Below are 12953 nucleotides of genomic sequence, written 5' to 3' on the forward strand. Positions count from 1 at the left end.
AGAAGCTTGCAACGTTTGCTGGGTTGCTCAAAAGGAGGTCTGGCGGGGTATGGAATGGTGGGGTTCTCTCAGGGTGGGTTTGGTTTAAATCAAATCGATTTAAATCACTAGTCAGTAAGACTTGATTTAAATCATTGCTATTTTGTACAGAAAGAGTCGTTCTTGCTGGTATAATCTTAATATTTACAACCTGTTTCATTTTTGGAATAATAAATTCTCAGAGTCGTTTTTTTTACAGTTATATAAAAAATGACTGATTTGGTTATACTATTCGAAATACACAGACAGGCACTTGTGAAATTGTTGCGAGGTTTAATAAGTTGACTGTTTATATTTGGACAACTTTTCTGCTGTACTTAATTGGAAGGAGAAAAATAATCGTAACAATTTAAACAATTCGTTTAGCTAAAACAATAACATTATAGCATATGTGTCCATGTTTGTTAACTGATGTGGTTAAACAATTTAAAAAAAAAAACTTAGGCTGATTTTAGCACACATGAAAAACTTAAAAACAAATCCTTATTTCCTGATGAATAGCCTTTGGACTAGAATGTAACTTTAAGAGAAAATCTTCGGAATGATTTTTCCTCCAAAAGCATTTTATTTTTAAAATCCAATTTAAATTTATTTTTTTTAAAAAAAAAATCCAATTTAAGTAAATAAAAATTCCGTTTTTTGGTGTGTGTTTTTTAATCATTGGTTTTTAGCCACCCTGATTTCTCTTGAGCCAGGAGCGTGCCTGTTGTGGGTGGGTGTTGCTGGCAACCCTCTTCTGTTGCACTCCAGAAACCCTGCGTGGTTGGGCAAACCAGAATTTCCTTCTGTTTCGTGTTGGCGCTTGGTGGGTGGGGAGCTAGTCTTTCCTGTCTCAGCCCTGCTTGGTCATCATGACTATGGCACGGGAGGGCAATGTGCAAACAAGCACCCGGATGCCTCTTGTACAACGAGGTGCATGTTCATAGATCATAGAATTGAGGAGTAAGGGGGTGATCTCGCCCAACCCTCCGTGGTGCAGGAATCCCTTGGCCCAACACAGGACTCGTGACCTTGGGGTTTTTTTTGTGAGCTGTTACTCCTTTCTTTTTGGACTTGCCCCCCTAGATGTATTCAGTTTCTTACCAGGTTGCCATTTTAACTACAGTGGTACCTCTGGTTGCAAACGGGATCCGTTCCGGAGGCCCGCTTGCAACATGAAAAGAGCGCAACCCGCAGCGGCTCGTCTGCGCAGGCACGGGTTGTGATTCGCCGCTTCTGCGCATGCGCGTGACGTCATTCTGCGCATGCGCGAGCGGCGAAACCCGGAAGTAACCCTTTCTGGTACTTCCGGGTCGCCACTGGACGTAACCTGAAAGAACGTAACATGAGCTATGACTGTATGTTTGAAACGACAACGGGAAGGTGTGCATATGTGTATTTCGCAATACAGTCATACCTTGGGTTGAAGCAGCTTCGGGTTGAGCATTTTCGGGTTGCGCTCTGCGGTGACCTGGAAGTAATGGAGCGCGTAACTTCTGGGTTTCGCCGCATGCGCAGATGCTCAAAATGACATCACGTGCTAAAGCGGGGACTCGCAGGCGTGGGTTGCGTTTGCTTCAGGATGCGAACGGGACTCCGGAATGGATCCTGTTCGCATCCAGAGGTACCACTGTATGTCCAGCAACAGCCAGGGACCCACATTTGAGATGTCCGTCGCAAAGTGGACCCTTCGCCGGTGGCTAAAAATGCGCCGGGGTGCGTGTGTTCTTTTCTTCTTCCTTTTTAATCAATTTTTATCGGTTTTACATAAAGTTGTACACAGTAAGCATAACCATTCCAAATAAATAAATAAAAGGAGGTTATTTCGAAACTTCAGACCTCCTTCCCTCCCTCCGCCGGTTCCATTACTGAAATGTTTTTATTTTTCTTGCATCTTTTACCTCAATCCATCTTCTTATATAACTATAGTAGCCAAAGTCCGTGTTACTTTACAAGTGTCATTGTATTCCTGCCAGTGACTTCAGCTGTCTACAGTTGTCTTTCAGATATATTAAAAAATTACTCCAGTCTTTTAAGAATACTTGGTCTTCCTGGTTTCTGAACCTTCCCGTCAGCCTCGCCATTTCTGCGTATTCCATCAGCTTGGTCTGTCATTTTTCTCTGGTCGATACTTTTTCTTCTTTCCATCTCTGGGCTAAGAGCATCCTAGCATCATTGCATACATCAACAGTCTTCTATTTTCTCTTTCTTTCGTTCTTTCTTTTTTCTCCCATGCCAAGTTACAACATAAGATACATATAAAATAAAACAATAATCAAAAAACTAAAACAGAGAGAAAAGAAGAGAAACAGCAACACTTACAGAACATAGCCAAACATACCGTATTTTTCGCTCTATAAGACGCACCAGACCATAAGACGCACCTAGTTTTTGGAGGAGGAAAACAAGAAAAAAAATATTCTGAATCTCAGAAGCCAGAACAGCAAGAGGGATCGCTGCACAGTGAAAGCAGCAATCCCTCTTGCTGTTCTGGCTTCTGGGATAGCTGTGCAGCCTGCATTCACTCCATAAGACGCACAAACATTTCCCCTTACTTTTTAGGAGGGAAAAAGTGAGTCTTATAGAGCAAAAAATACAGTACATACCATACATACATTTTTAAAAATTCACATAATATACATTCTTTGTAACGAACAACTCCAAAATAAGCAGACAACTCCAAAATAAAATCATACGTAAGAAAACCATAAGTCTCGTGTTTTCATTTACACTTATCTCCTCTCTGATACCTTTACTTGATATTTCTTGCTTCTTTCTTCTTTCCTGATAGAAGCTTTATGAAAATTTAAATCTCTTAAATACTATACCAGTCTTTAACAATTTCAATTAATCCCTTCGCCTTCCTTCCCCTCAGCCCAGTACTTCCTTACACCCGTTCTTTACCACCTATTATTTTTGTTATTGTTGCGTTATTCACTTTATTTGTTATTCCATCTTTGATATATTATTATCCTATCTCCTTGCGCCTTTTAAACTTTTGACTTCCTTCCATCCTTTAGCGACTTCAAATTTTCCATTTTTCTTTTTCGTTGTGTTGCATGTATATGTACATTTTTTACTTCCAATTTTATGCCTTTCCTAACTATTTTTTCTTTTCCTTAAGCCTGCAAACTTCATTCGTTACATATTGATATATTCCAGAACAATGTTCCCCCCCCCCATATACTCTTTAACACAGTCCCATTCTTTTATTAATTTTTGGTCTGAATGTCCTCTTGAGACTTCCGTTGACCTTGCCAAGTCTATATGTTCACATAGTTTGATTTGCCACACGCTTGCTGATGAAATTCCCAATTTTATTTTGGTAGTTCCTCACCTTTAATACCTAACAAAAAGGCTTCTGGGTTTTTTTTAACAAAAGTTATCTTAAACATGTTCTCTGGCTCATTTTATATCATTTCCCAGAAGCCACCTGCGGGGAGGGGGGCAGGTTCTAGCACCGCTTGATGGTTTCTAACACCGTTTGTCGGTTTCTAGCACCGCTTGACGGTTTCTAGCACCGCTTGATGGTTTCTAGCACCGTTTGTCGGTTTCTAGCACCGCTTGACGGTTTCTAACACCGTTTGTCGGTTTCTAGCACCGCTTGACGGTTTCTAGCACCGCTTGACGGTTTCTAACACCGTTTGTCGGTTTCTAGCACCGCTTGACGGTTTCTAACACCGCTTGACGGTTTCTAACACCGTTTGTCGGTTTCTAGCACCGCTTGACGGTTTCTAGCACCGCTTGACGGTTTCTAGCACCGTTTGTCGGTTTCTAGCACCGCTTGATGGTTTCTAGCACCATTTGTCGGTTTCTAGCACCGCTTGTCGGTTTCTAGCACCGCTTGACGGTTTCTAGCACTGCTTGATGGTTTCTCTTTCCTCTCCCCAGCCCCCTGGTGTCAGCATGGAGGGCGGTGTGGACGGCCCCATCGGAATCCCCTTCCCCGACCACAGCAGCGACATCTTGAGCAGCCTGAACGAGCAGAGGAATCACGGCCTGCTCTGCGACGTGGTGATCCTGGTGGACGGGCAAGAGTTCCCCACGCACCGCTCGGTCCTGGCGGCCTGCAGCCAGTACTTCAAGAAACTCTTCACCTCAGGGCTGGTGGTCGACCAGCAGAACGTGTACGAGATAGACTTTGTGAGCGCCGAGGCCCTCTCGTCCCTGCTGGAGTTTGCCTACACGGCCACCCTCACCGTCAGCACTTCGAACGTGGGCGAGATCCTCAACGCCGCCACGCTGCTAGAGATCCAGGCGGTCAGGGACGTTTGCACGGATCTGCTGGACAGGAAGATTCTGGCCAAACACGACCAGATGGACACAGTAGATCAAATTGATCAAAGGAACCATCTCAGAGCGAAAGAATACCTGGAGTTTTTTCAGAGCAACCCCATCAACGGGCAACAGGGCACATACCCGTGGACCAACCCGGACTTGAGGGACCTTCAGCGGCTCGGCTTCCGGGGCCCGGAGGTCAAGGAGGAGCCGGACTGCAACGGCCTGGACTTTTACACTCAGGCCGCCCTCAGCGACAGACCAAAGGCGAACGACGGCGACCCCGACGGCAAGATGTGGCTGGACGCCGAAGAGGCCAAGGCGGCCGCCGCCCAGGGACCCTTGTTCCCCGCCTCGCAGAACGGACAGTACGGCGGGCACGGCCTGGCCACGGTGCCCGGGGAGGACGAGGCAGCGGCTCAACTGGACCAGCAGGAGGCGGGGGGCTCCCCCGCCTTCGTCCCCGGGGAGGGCGAGGAGGCGGACCCCCGGGAAGTGGACGGCCTGGCCGCCAGCACGCTCCTGCAACGGATGATCAATTCCGTGGAGCGGCAGCAGCTGGCCGAGGACGACCGCAAAGACGACGACGGAGTCATGGATTATTACTTGAAATACTTTAGCACTTCCCAAGAGGGGGGCGAGTACCCGTCCTGGTCCCACAAGTCGGAGAAGAAGATCCGGGCGAAAGCATTCCAGAAGTGCCCCATCTGCGAGAAGGTGATCCAAGGGGCGGGCAAACTCCCTCGCCACATCCGGACCCACACGGGAGAGAAGCCGTATGAATGTAACATTTGCAAAGTTCGGTTTACGAGGTGAGCACGGGGAGAGGGTCGCGGGCTGGGGGCGGGTCCGCAGTGTTGCCCCCCTCCCGAAGATCCCAGTCCTTACTACTGTGAGAATATTATTTATCGTTCGTTCGTTCTAAATTTCCGTAAATTTATACACTGCTTATACAAGGCGATTTGCGAAAGATGAAACAATCGAGGGGTGGAATTGCAACTGTGCTTTGCAACATACGAAGGTTCGAACACAGTGGTACCTCGGTTTCCGAACGTAACCTGTTCCGGAAGACCGGTCGAGGTTCGGAAACGGAGGCGCAAAATGCGGCCTGCAAATTTAATGGAGGAAAATAACATACGCTCAGCGGAAGCCATTTTGACTTCCGAGGCGCGTTCGAAAACGGAAGCGTTTACCTTCTGGGTTTACGGCGTCCGAAACGTTCGTCAACGTTCGAAAACCGAGGTACCGCTGTACTAAAATAGCATCTGGGTAGGTTTGTCTAAGCAGGAGAGTGGGCGCGGTGAAGGCTTGCTCTCAATAAATCGGCAGGGAGTTCCGAAGGGGAGACGCCACACTAAATGCTTGGAAGTGAATTTCAGATAGCCCTGAATTACGCTTCTTGAGGTGAGTGGCGCTGAGTTTCGACCTCTTTTCCTGCCTCCCAGCTAGATGTCGGTGTCTTCATATACATATTCCCCTCTAGGAGGCTCAGTTGGGTAAGAATCAAGTACGGTCTAACCTTGGTTGTCGAACGTAATCTGTTCCAGAAGACCGTTCAACTTCCGAAACATTTGACAACCGAGGTGTGGCTTCCGATTGGTTGCAAGAGCTTCTTGCACTCAAGCCGCGTCAGATGTTTGGGTTCCGAAAAACGTTCAAAAACCAGAGCATTTACTTCTGGGTTTTCGGCGTTCGGGAGGCAAAACGTACAAGTACCAAGGCGTTCAAAAACCAAGGTTCAACTGTATACACTTCCAGAGTTAACACAAAATACACAACCTATGGTCAGTGAGCCACCATAGCTGCTAGAGGCCATGAAAATTTGTGTCCCGGGCTATTCAGAGTCTTCAAAATATAGTCCGGCCCCCCACAAGGTCTGAAGGACGGTGGACCGGCCCCCTGCTGAAAACGTTTGCTGACCCCTGATCTAAATGCTGCAGGTGGGGCGGAATTGCCAGAGATCATTTGGAACTGAACTGCGAACTGACCGTGAACTGAATTAGTTCGCTTCTCTTTGGACGTATTGGAACGTTAAAAAAAATGAACTTTCCAAGTTCTCTGCAGGTCAGCCATACAAAATTTTAAGCACAGGTGTGGCCGGGGGGTGGGGTGGCATTGAAAACAATGTGGATTTGGAGCATTGAAACGGCGTTCTCTGTTAATCCAACCTCTCGGGGGGGGGAGGCGGGTTTTGGTGGACAAGACCCCCCCCCAATGGCCTGCTCAGGCGTGTGCCAGCAGCCTCCCAAGATGCAAGCGGATCTCTTTGAACACACCTGGGGAGGAATTTGAAAGGTGTGCTAAGATCCACAACCCATAATTTGCCCTTCCTTGTCAATGCCCCAAGTTACTGGAGGAACAAAATTGCACCCAGGAAAACAAGGTAGGAAACTTCTTGCGAAAAAGTGTGTTTGTTTTTAACCGGTTCCTTTAGTTTTTGTTGTTTTTTGTTTATTTCTTGCTCGTTATGATACGTTTTATTTATTTAGTAAAGTTTAAAACTTTGCAGTCACATACCGAACGTACAACATAGAAACAAGAATCCAGAGAATTTCCTGCACTTCCCTCTCCCCACATTGTGGGTCCTGTTATTAATAATTTCCTCCTGCATCTTTTATGATAATCCCACATCTTTTATCTCTCCATTGTGTCCAAAATTCACCATTAAACTACAAGTAATATTCCAATCCTACTAACGATTTTAACTGTTTACAATGGTTTTTAAGATATGTTATCAGTTTCCCCCATTCATTATTAAAAATTTTGGTCTTCCTGATTTCCGATTCTTGCGGTCATTTTAGCCATTTCGGCATACATCCATCAACTTGATCAGCCATTCTTCTCTGGTCGGGACTTTATCTTCTCTGCATCTCTGAAAAGTTATTATTCTTTTCCTCATTATTATTAGCTTATTCCATTTGTACCCAACCAATGAGGGACGCGGGTGGTGCTGTGGGTTAAACCACAGAGCCTAGAACTTGCCGATCAGAAGGTCGGCGGTTCGAATCCCCGCAATGACGGGGTGAGCTCCCGTTGTTCAGTCCCTGCTCCTGCCAACCTAGCAGTTTGAAAGCACGTCAGCGTGCAAGTAGATAAATAGGTACCACTCCGGCGGGAAGGTAAACGGCATTTCTGTGCACTGCTCTGGTTCACCAGAAGCGGCTTAGTCATGCTGGCCACATGACGTGGAAGCTGTACGCCGGCTCCCTCGGCCAATAAAGCGAGATGAGTGCCGCAACCCCAGAGTCGGCCACGACTGGACCTAATGGTCAGGGGTCCCTTTACCTTTACCTTTACCCACCCACTGAGCTGAGCGGGGCTTCGAACCCTGTTCTCCCAGGTCTCCCAATCTGGTTATCATTCTAGGACACCCTGGGTATTTTCCAAAGAAGCAACATTCCAAGCTTTGGAAATAAGAATGTGCTTAAAAGTTGGCTCTTTGTAAGCCAAAACTCACTGCCAGAAAATTGGTCCAGGGGCAGGAAGCTAGATTCAACATACCTGAGGTCTAGTAACTTTGGGAGGCTTGTTGTGAGCTGTTACTCTTTTGCTATTGTTGTTTTGGTTTTTTTTGGACTGTGGGCCTCCTAGATATACAGTCATACCTTGGTTTTCAAACAGCTTAGTTCCTGAACGTTTTGGCTCCCGCACGCCGCAAACCTGAAAGTGACTGTTCTGGCTTGCGAACTATTTTTGGAAGCCAAACGTCCGACGGGGCTTCTGATTGGCTGCAGTAGCTTCCTGTTGCCAATCAGAAGCCGCGTTTTGGTTTCCGAACGTTCGTTTTGGAAGTCAAACAGACTTCCGGAACAGATTCCGTTCAACTTCCAAGGTGCGGCTGTTTCTTACCAGGTTGCCATTTTAACTACATTTGAAATGACAACAAGAGATTGTTCATATGTGTATTTCACAGTATGTTTTCTGGCTGACAAGAGACAATTATTCCTCAATAATAATAATAATAATAATAATAATAATAATAATAATAATAAAAATAATAATAATTTATTATTTATACCCCGCCCGTATGGCTGGGTTTCCCCAGCCACTCTGGGCGGCTTCCAACAAAAAAATTAAAATACCAAATTGAAGGAGCCATTTGGCACCTAGATTATATATCTGAGTTTCTAACAAAGCCCATCGCCAAATCTTCAGCTCCACGTGGCCATGATTTTTGGCCCCTTGGCTGGCTCAGGTTGATGGGATCTAGAGTTCAGTAATGCCCAACGGGCTGCTGCAGAGTCCTACTCGGAAGAAAACCTATAAGTGGCTTAAAAAGGTCCAGCTCCAAGGGCCTTCTGGCGGTTCCCTCGCTGCAAGAAGCCAAGTTACAGTGAACCAGGTAGAGGGCCTTCTCGGTGGTGGCCCCCACCCTGTGGAACGCCCTCCCACCAGATGTCAAAGAGAACAACAACTACCAGACTTTTAGAAGACATCTGAAGGCAGCCCTGTTCAGGGAAGCTTTTAATGTGTTGACATTTTAATTTATTTTTAATCTTTGTTGGAAGCCCCCCAGAGTGGCTGGAGAAACCCAGCCAGATGGGCTGGGTACAAATAATAAATTATTATTATTATTATTATTATTATTATTATTATTATTTACTCCAAAATGACCCCAGGCTGCGCACCTGGTACTTCAGGCACACACTTGCCCCATTCAGGACCAGGGAGTCCCCCACACCAGCTCGCCCCCTGTCCCCCCCTCAAAAAAAAAACCCAGTAAAAAGGTAAAGATACGCCTGAACATTAAGTCCAGTCGTGGCTGACTCTGGGGTTGCGGCGCTCATCTCGCTTTATTGGCCGAGGGATCCGGCGTACAGCTTCTGGGTCATGTGGCCAGCAGGACTGAGCCGCTTCTGGCGAACCAGAGCAGCGCACGGAAACGCCGTTTACCTTCCCGCTGGAGCGGTACGTATTTATCTACTTGCACTGGTGTGCTTTTGAACTGCTAGGTTGGCAGGAGCAGGGACCGAGCAACGGAAGCTCACCCCGTCGCAGGGATTCGAACCGCTGACCTTCTGATTGGCAAATCCTAGGCTCTGTGGTTTAACCCGCAGCGCCACCCGCGTCCCATAAAACAACAACAGTACTTCTGTCTCAAATCTTCCCTCCGTAACTTTCCCTTGCTCCTCTTTCCGACACAGGCAGGACAAGCTGAAGGTTCACATGAGGAAACACACCGGCGAGAAGCCCTATCTTTGTCAGCAGTGTGGGGCGGCCTTTGCCCATAACTACGACCTGAAGAACCACATGCGCGTCCACACGGGCCTACGCCCCTACCAGTGCGAGAGCTGCTTCAAGACTTTCGTCCGCTCCGACCACTTGCACCGGCACCTTAAGAAGGATGGCTGCAACGGGATCCCTTCCCGGAGGGGGCGCAAGCCCCGCGTGAGAGATGCCTCCGCGCCCCCCGCCACCCCGGCTTCCAACCCCGACGACGGGAGCCTGGCTGGCGGCGAGGAGGCGCACGAAACGCAGGATGCGACTGCGCCGCAGGACGGCTTAGAACAGCACTTTGACGGGAGTCCGAGCGCCAATGCGGCGCCGGGGGGTTTGAATGTAGGGGGGGTGAAGTCCGAGGGCGAAACGGAAGAACTCTCCTAAAAAAAAGAAACAACCAAAAAAAAAAACCCGTAACGAGAAAAAAAACAAAAGGTGTCACAAAATCTAGTTATAACTTTTCCTCCAGTTCCTCTTTTAAAATATGGGTTTCCTCGCTCTTTTTTGGGGGGGCGAGGAAAAGAATAGCCTTATAAGTCTATAATATATATATATATATATCTTGTTTGTGATCTTCCCCATAATAATAGGCAGTTTGTTGTACCCCTCTCGTTAGCCGCAGATTAATTTTTAAGGTTTTTTTGTTTTTTCCTGCCCTTGGGGGGGTGGGAAAGAGGTGTTTAGAGGAAAGTTTTGGAAACCAGGTTGGAGGGGAAAAGAGAGGGGGGGGGTCTATTAAATACGAGACGAAGCTTCCAGAGTTTTTAGTTTGTTAAACGTTTTAAAACTTATACATATATATATGTGTATATATAAATATATATTATATTGGAGATTTTATCTATTTTAGCAAGCGTAATGTTCCAAAGGAACAAAAAGCAGGGAGATAAATTGTGTTGGTGGCTTGAGGAATCAATGAATTGGTGGGGTGGGGGGAAACTTCCTTCCTCTTCCTCTCCCCTCCCCCCGCCCCTCCCACCCCCATCCTGAAGGTGCTCATTTAAGATAATGCCCATGGAGGTTTTAAGTTTTCCCAAGGGTTTTGTTTTCTAGTGGGGTGGCAAATTCTGGAGGAAGACCTCTGGGTTCCTGGCGCTGTTCGAAATCCAAATCTCTAAACCGTTTGGGCCACTGACTCTCCATACGAGTCTTAGAAGACTTTTTTGGGGGGGTCACGCTCCTGATTTTTCCATCGCAAGATCTTGAGGAGTCCCGTAAATCCGTCCTTGCAGATTGACGGAGGTGGATTTCCTGTGCTGCAAATTTAGGCCGATTCAAATTTTATTTTTCAAAAGGCTCACGGATTTTAAAATAATCCGTTCGCCGTTCCTGCTGGGCGGCCGCAGACGGCAACCCCCTGGTCGCAAAAGGGGTGGGGTGAGGAGGCTGCGACGGCAGCCCCCCCCCCCAAGGGCGTCAAGTCTAGAATTCACCTACGTTGGTAGGTGTCGAAATTATCTTGCTGGCAGCATAGAATTGTGCGGTCCCAGCCCTTAGCTTGCAAACCGCAGTTCTCAAACCAGCGGAAGGGAATTTCTCCAATATCTGCTCGTTTGAGGCTATCCCCAGCCCTTATCGGCTCGCAGATTTCGAATCATTCATCTGGTCCACGTTCAATTTGGCTTCCGTTAAAGATCTCCCCCCAGCATTTGAGTCGTCAATTGGCCAGACTGTGCCGGAGGGTCTTATCTAACCTGAGAACAACCTTTGTCGATTAAAGGTTTGCTATTTAGCATTGCTCCGGCGGCGTCTTGAGTGCCCTGCGGAATGAAACCAAATTTTGTTTGCGGATAAAGTAAGTCGCCGCACAGAGAAGCGTTAGGCTTCCTCTACTCAGGGCTGAACCCATTTAAATTGAGGGTCATGTCTAACTCGGGCTTATTAATTTCTACTCGGAGTAGAATTTGGCTGGAAACAACCCTTTTGGGTTCAGCAATTTGCTGTTGCAGTCCTTAAACACAGCACTGTGCCTCTTCCACATTGCATATTGCATATTTAAGGGCATATTGTAACTAGACCTTACCTTTTGCAGGCAGGAAGTTGCCCCGCTCGGTCCGACTTTCTAAAAATTCCCCTCTCCCCTGCGTGCTGACCAGGTTCCAGCCTTGATCATAAATCACCCTTTGCGGGAAACCTGAGTTCCAGTAACGCAAGGATTTTGGCTAGGCGGTCGTGGGAAATGCTCTGTTTTGAGTGCAGAAGACCTGGAGCTATTGCACCTTGACTTAAAAGCTTCCCGGCTAAAAAGAACAGGACTCTTTTAAAAGGGTTGCGGGAGCTTGCGGTGCCTTTAGCCTCTCTGCAGGGGTTGCTTTTTGACCTCATTGAGCACCTCAGGCTGGGGGGAGCCCTCCCTTCCCACCCCACGGGGCTCTCCCTAAGAGTTCCCATGGGGGTCTTGTTGGCAGAAGGGCAAAATAGGCATTGGGGGGTGGGATTTGCAAGGAGCAGCCATGCAACTGAGTTGGTGGCGATGCTATAGACCCGGGCGGCCTCTGTGTCCGCAGCCCCTATCCCATTTTTTATCCAGTGGGGTGCAGTTCCGTGCGCCCCCTCCCACCCTCCACTCCCCAGTCCTCCTCCCCCTTTTGGTACTATAGAAATATATATGCCTAGCACACAAAAACCAAGCCAGGACCAGCCGACGCAGTGAAATGAAATTGTGGGTTATTCAAGTCGGGTCCCATCTTCCAGTTTACGCCCCCCGAGTTACTGAGATATTACGGAGCCTCATTTAAAAAAATTGAAAAAGGGGGTATCGGTTTGGACCAAAGCAAGGTTTGTGGTCCAAGCTGTTTTCTGTGCTGACCCACCGAATCCTGTTTCCCAGACCAACCATCTCATGTAGAATAAAAAAAGCGTTCTTGATAACGCAAATGGCTGTTCTATCAGGTTTATCAGAAAAAGCGTTAGGACCCTCTTAAGCTAAGAAACCAAGGACACCTTTTTATCCATTTCAGAATTTTCTAAATGCACAGTTTGAAAAAAAAAATGATTCTAAAAGAGAGAAAGAGAGATTTAAGTCGTCTTTTTTTTTTTTTTTGCAAGCACTTTTTAAAGATTTTTCGTTTAATTTAAATATGAGAGAAAAGGTGAACCGAACAGGGGCGTGTGTGTGTGTGTGTGTGTGTTTTGTTTGTGACGGGAAAGTGTGAGGGGGAGGAACAAAGAAAAATAAAATGGGTTGGGTGGGAAGACGTGGATGTTTTATTTAATATAGAAAAAAAGCAATAAAAATACCCCACACACAAAAAAAAAGATTAGAAACTTAAGAAGTCTTAGCACTTTGAAATGGAACGGGTACTTTGAAATCACTTTATCTTAATTTAAAAGAAATATATATATCTATATATATATATATAAAAGAAAGAAACGAATATGTTTACACGTCGAAACCATCTTCTACAGAAAGAAATTTATTGTTGTTTGTTGTTTTT

The 12953-nt window shown here is 46.7% G+C and overlaps 1 protein-coding gene across 1 annotated transcript in view; it reads left to right on the forward strand.

Annotated features, from left to right (window-relative positions):
• The window catches only part of ZBTB7A (zinc finger and BTB domain containing 7A), a 53990-nt gene extending 41640 nt beyond the window's left edge, over positions 1–12350 (forward strand). Inside the window, exons 2-3 of the mRNA XM_081177826.1 lie at positions 3910–5108; positions 9441–12350. Of these exons, the coding sequence (XP_081033952.1) occupies positions 3925–5108; positions 9441–9900 (1644 nt within the window). The 5' untranslated portion in view covers positions 3910–3924 and the 3' untranslated portion in view covers positions 9901–12350. The remainder of the gene's footprint in view (positions 1–3909; positions 5109–9440) is intronic.
• The last annotated feature ends 603 nt before the right edge of the window (positions 12351–12953 follow it).

Source organism: Podarcis bocagei, assembly GCF_964188305.1.
Source record: "Podarcis bocagei genome assembly, chromosome: 18".
In the NCBI taxonomy this organism is placed as follows: Eukaryota; Metazoa; Chordata; class Lepidosauria; order Squamata; family Lacertidae; genus Podarcis; species Podarcis bocagei.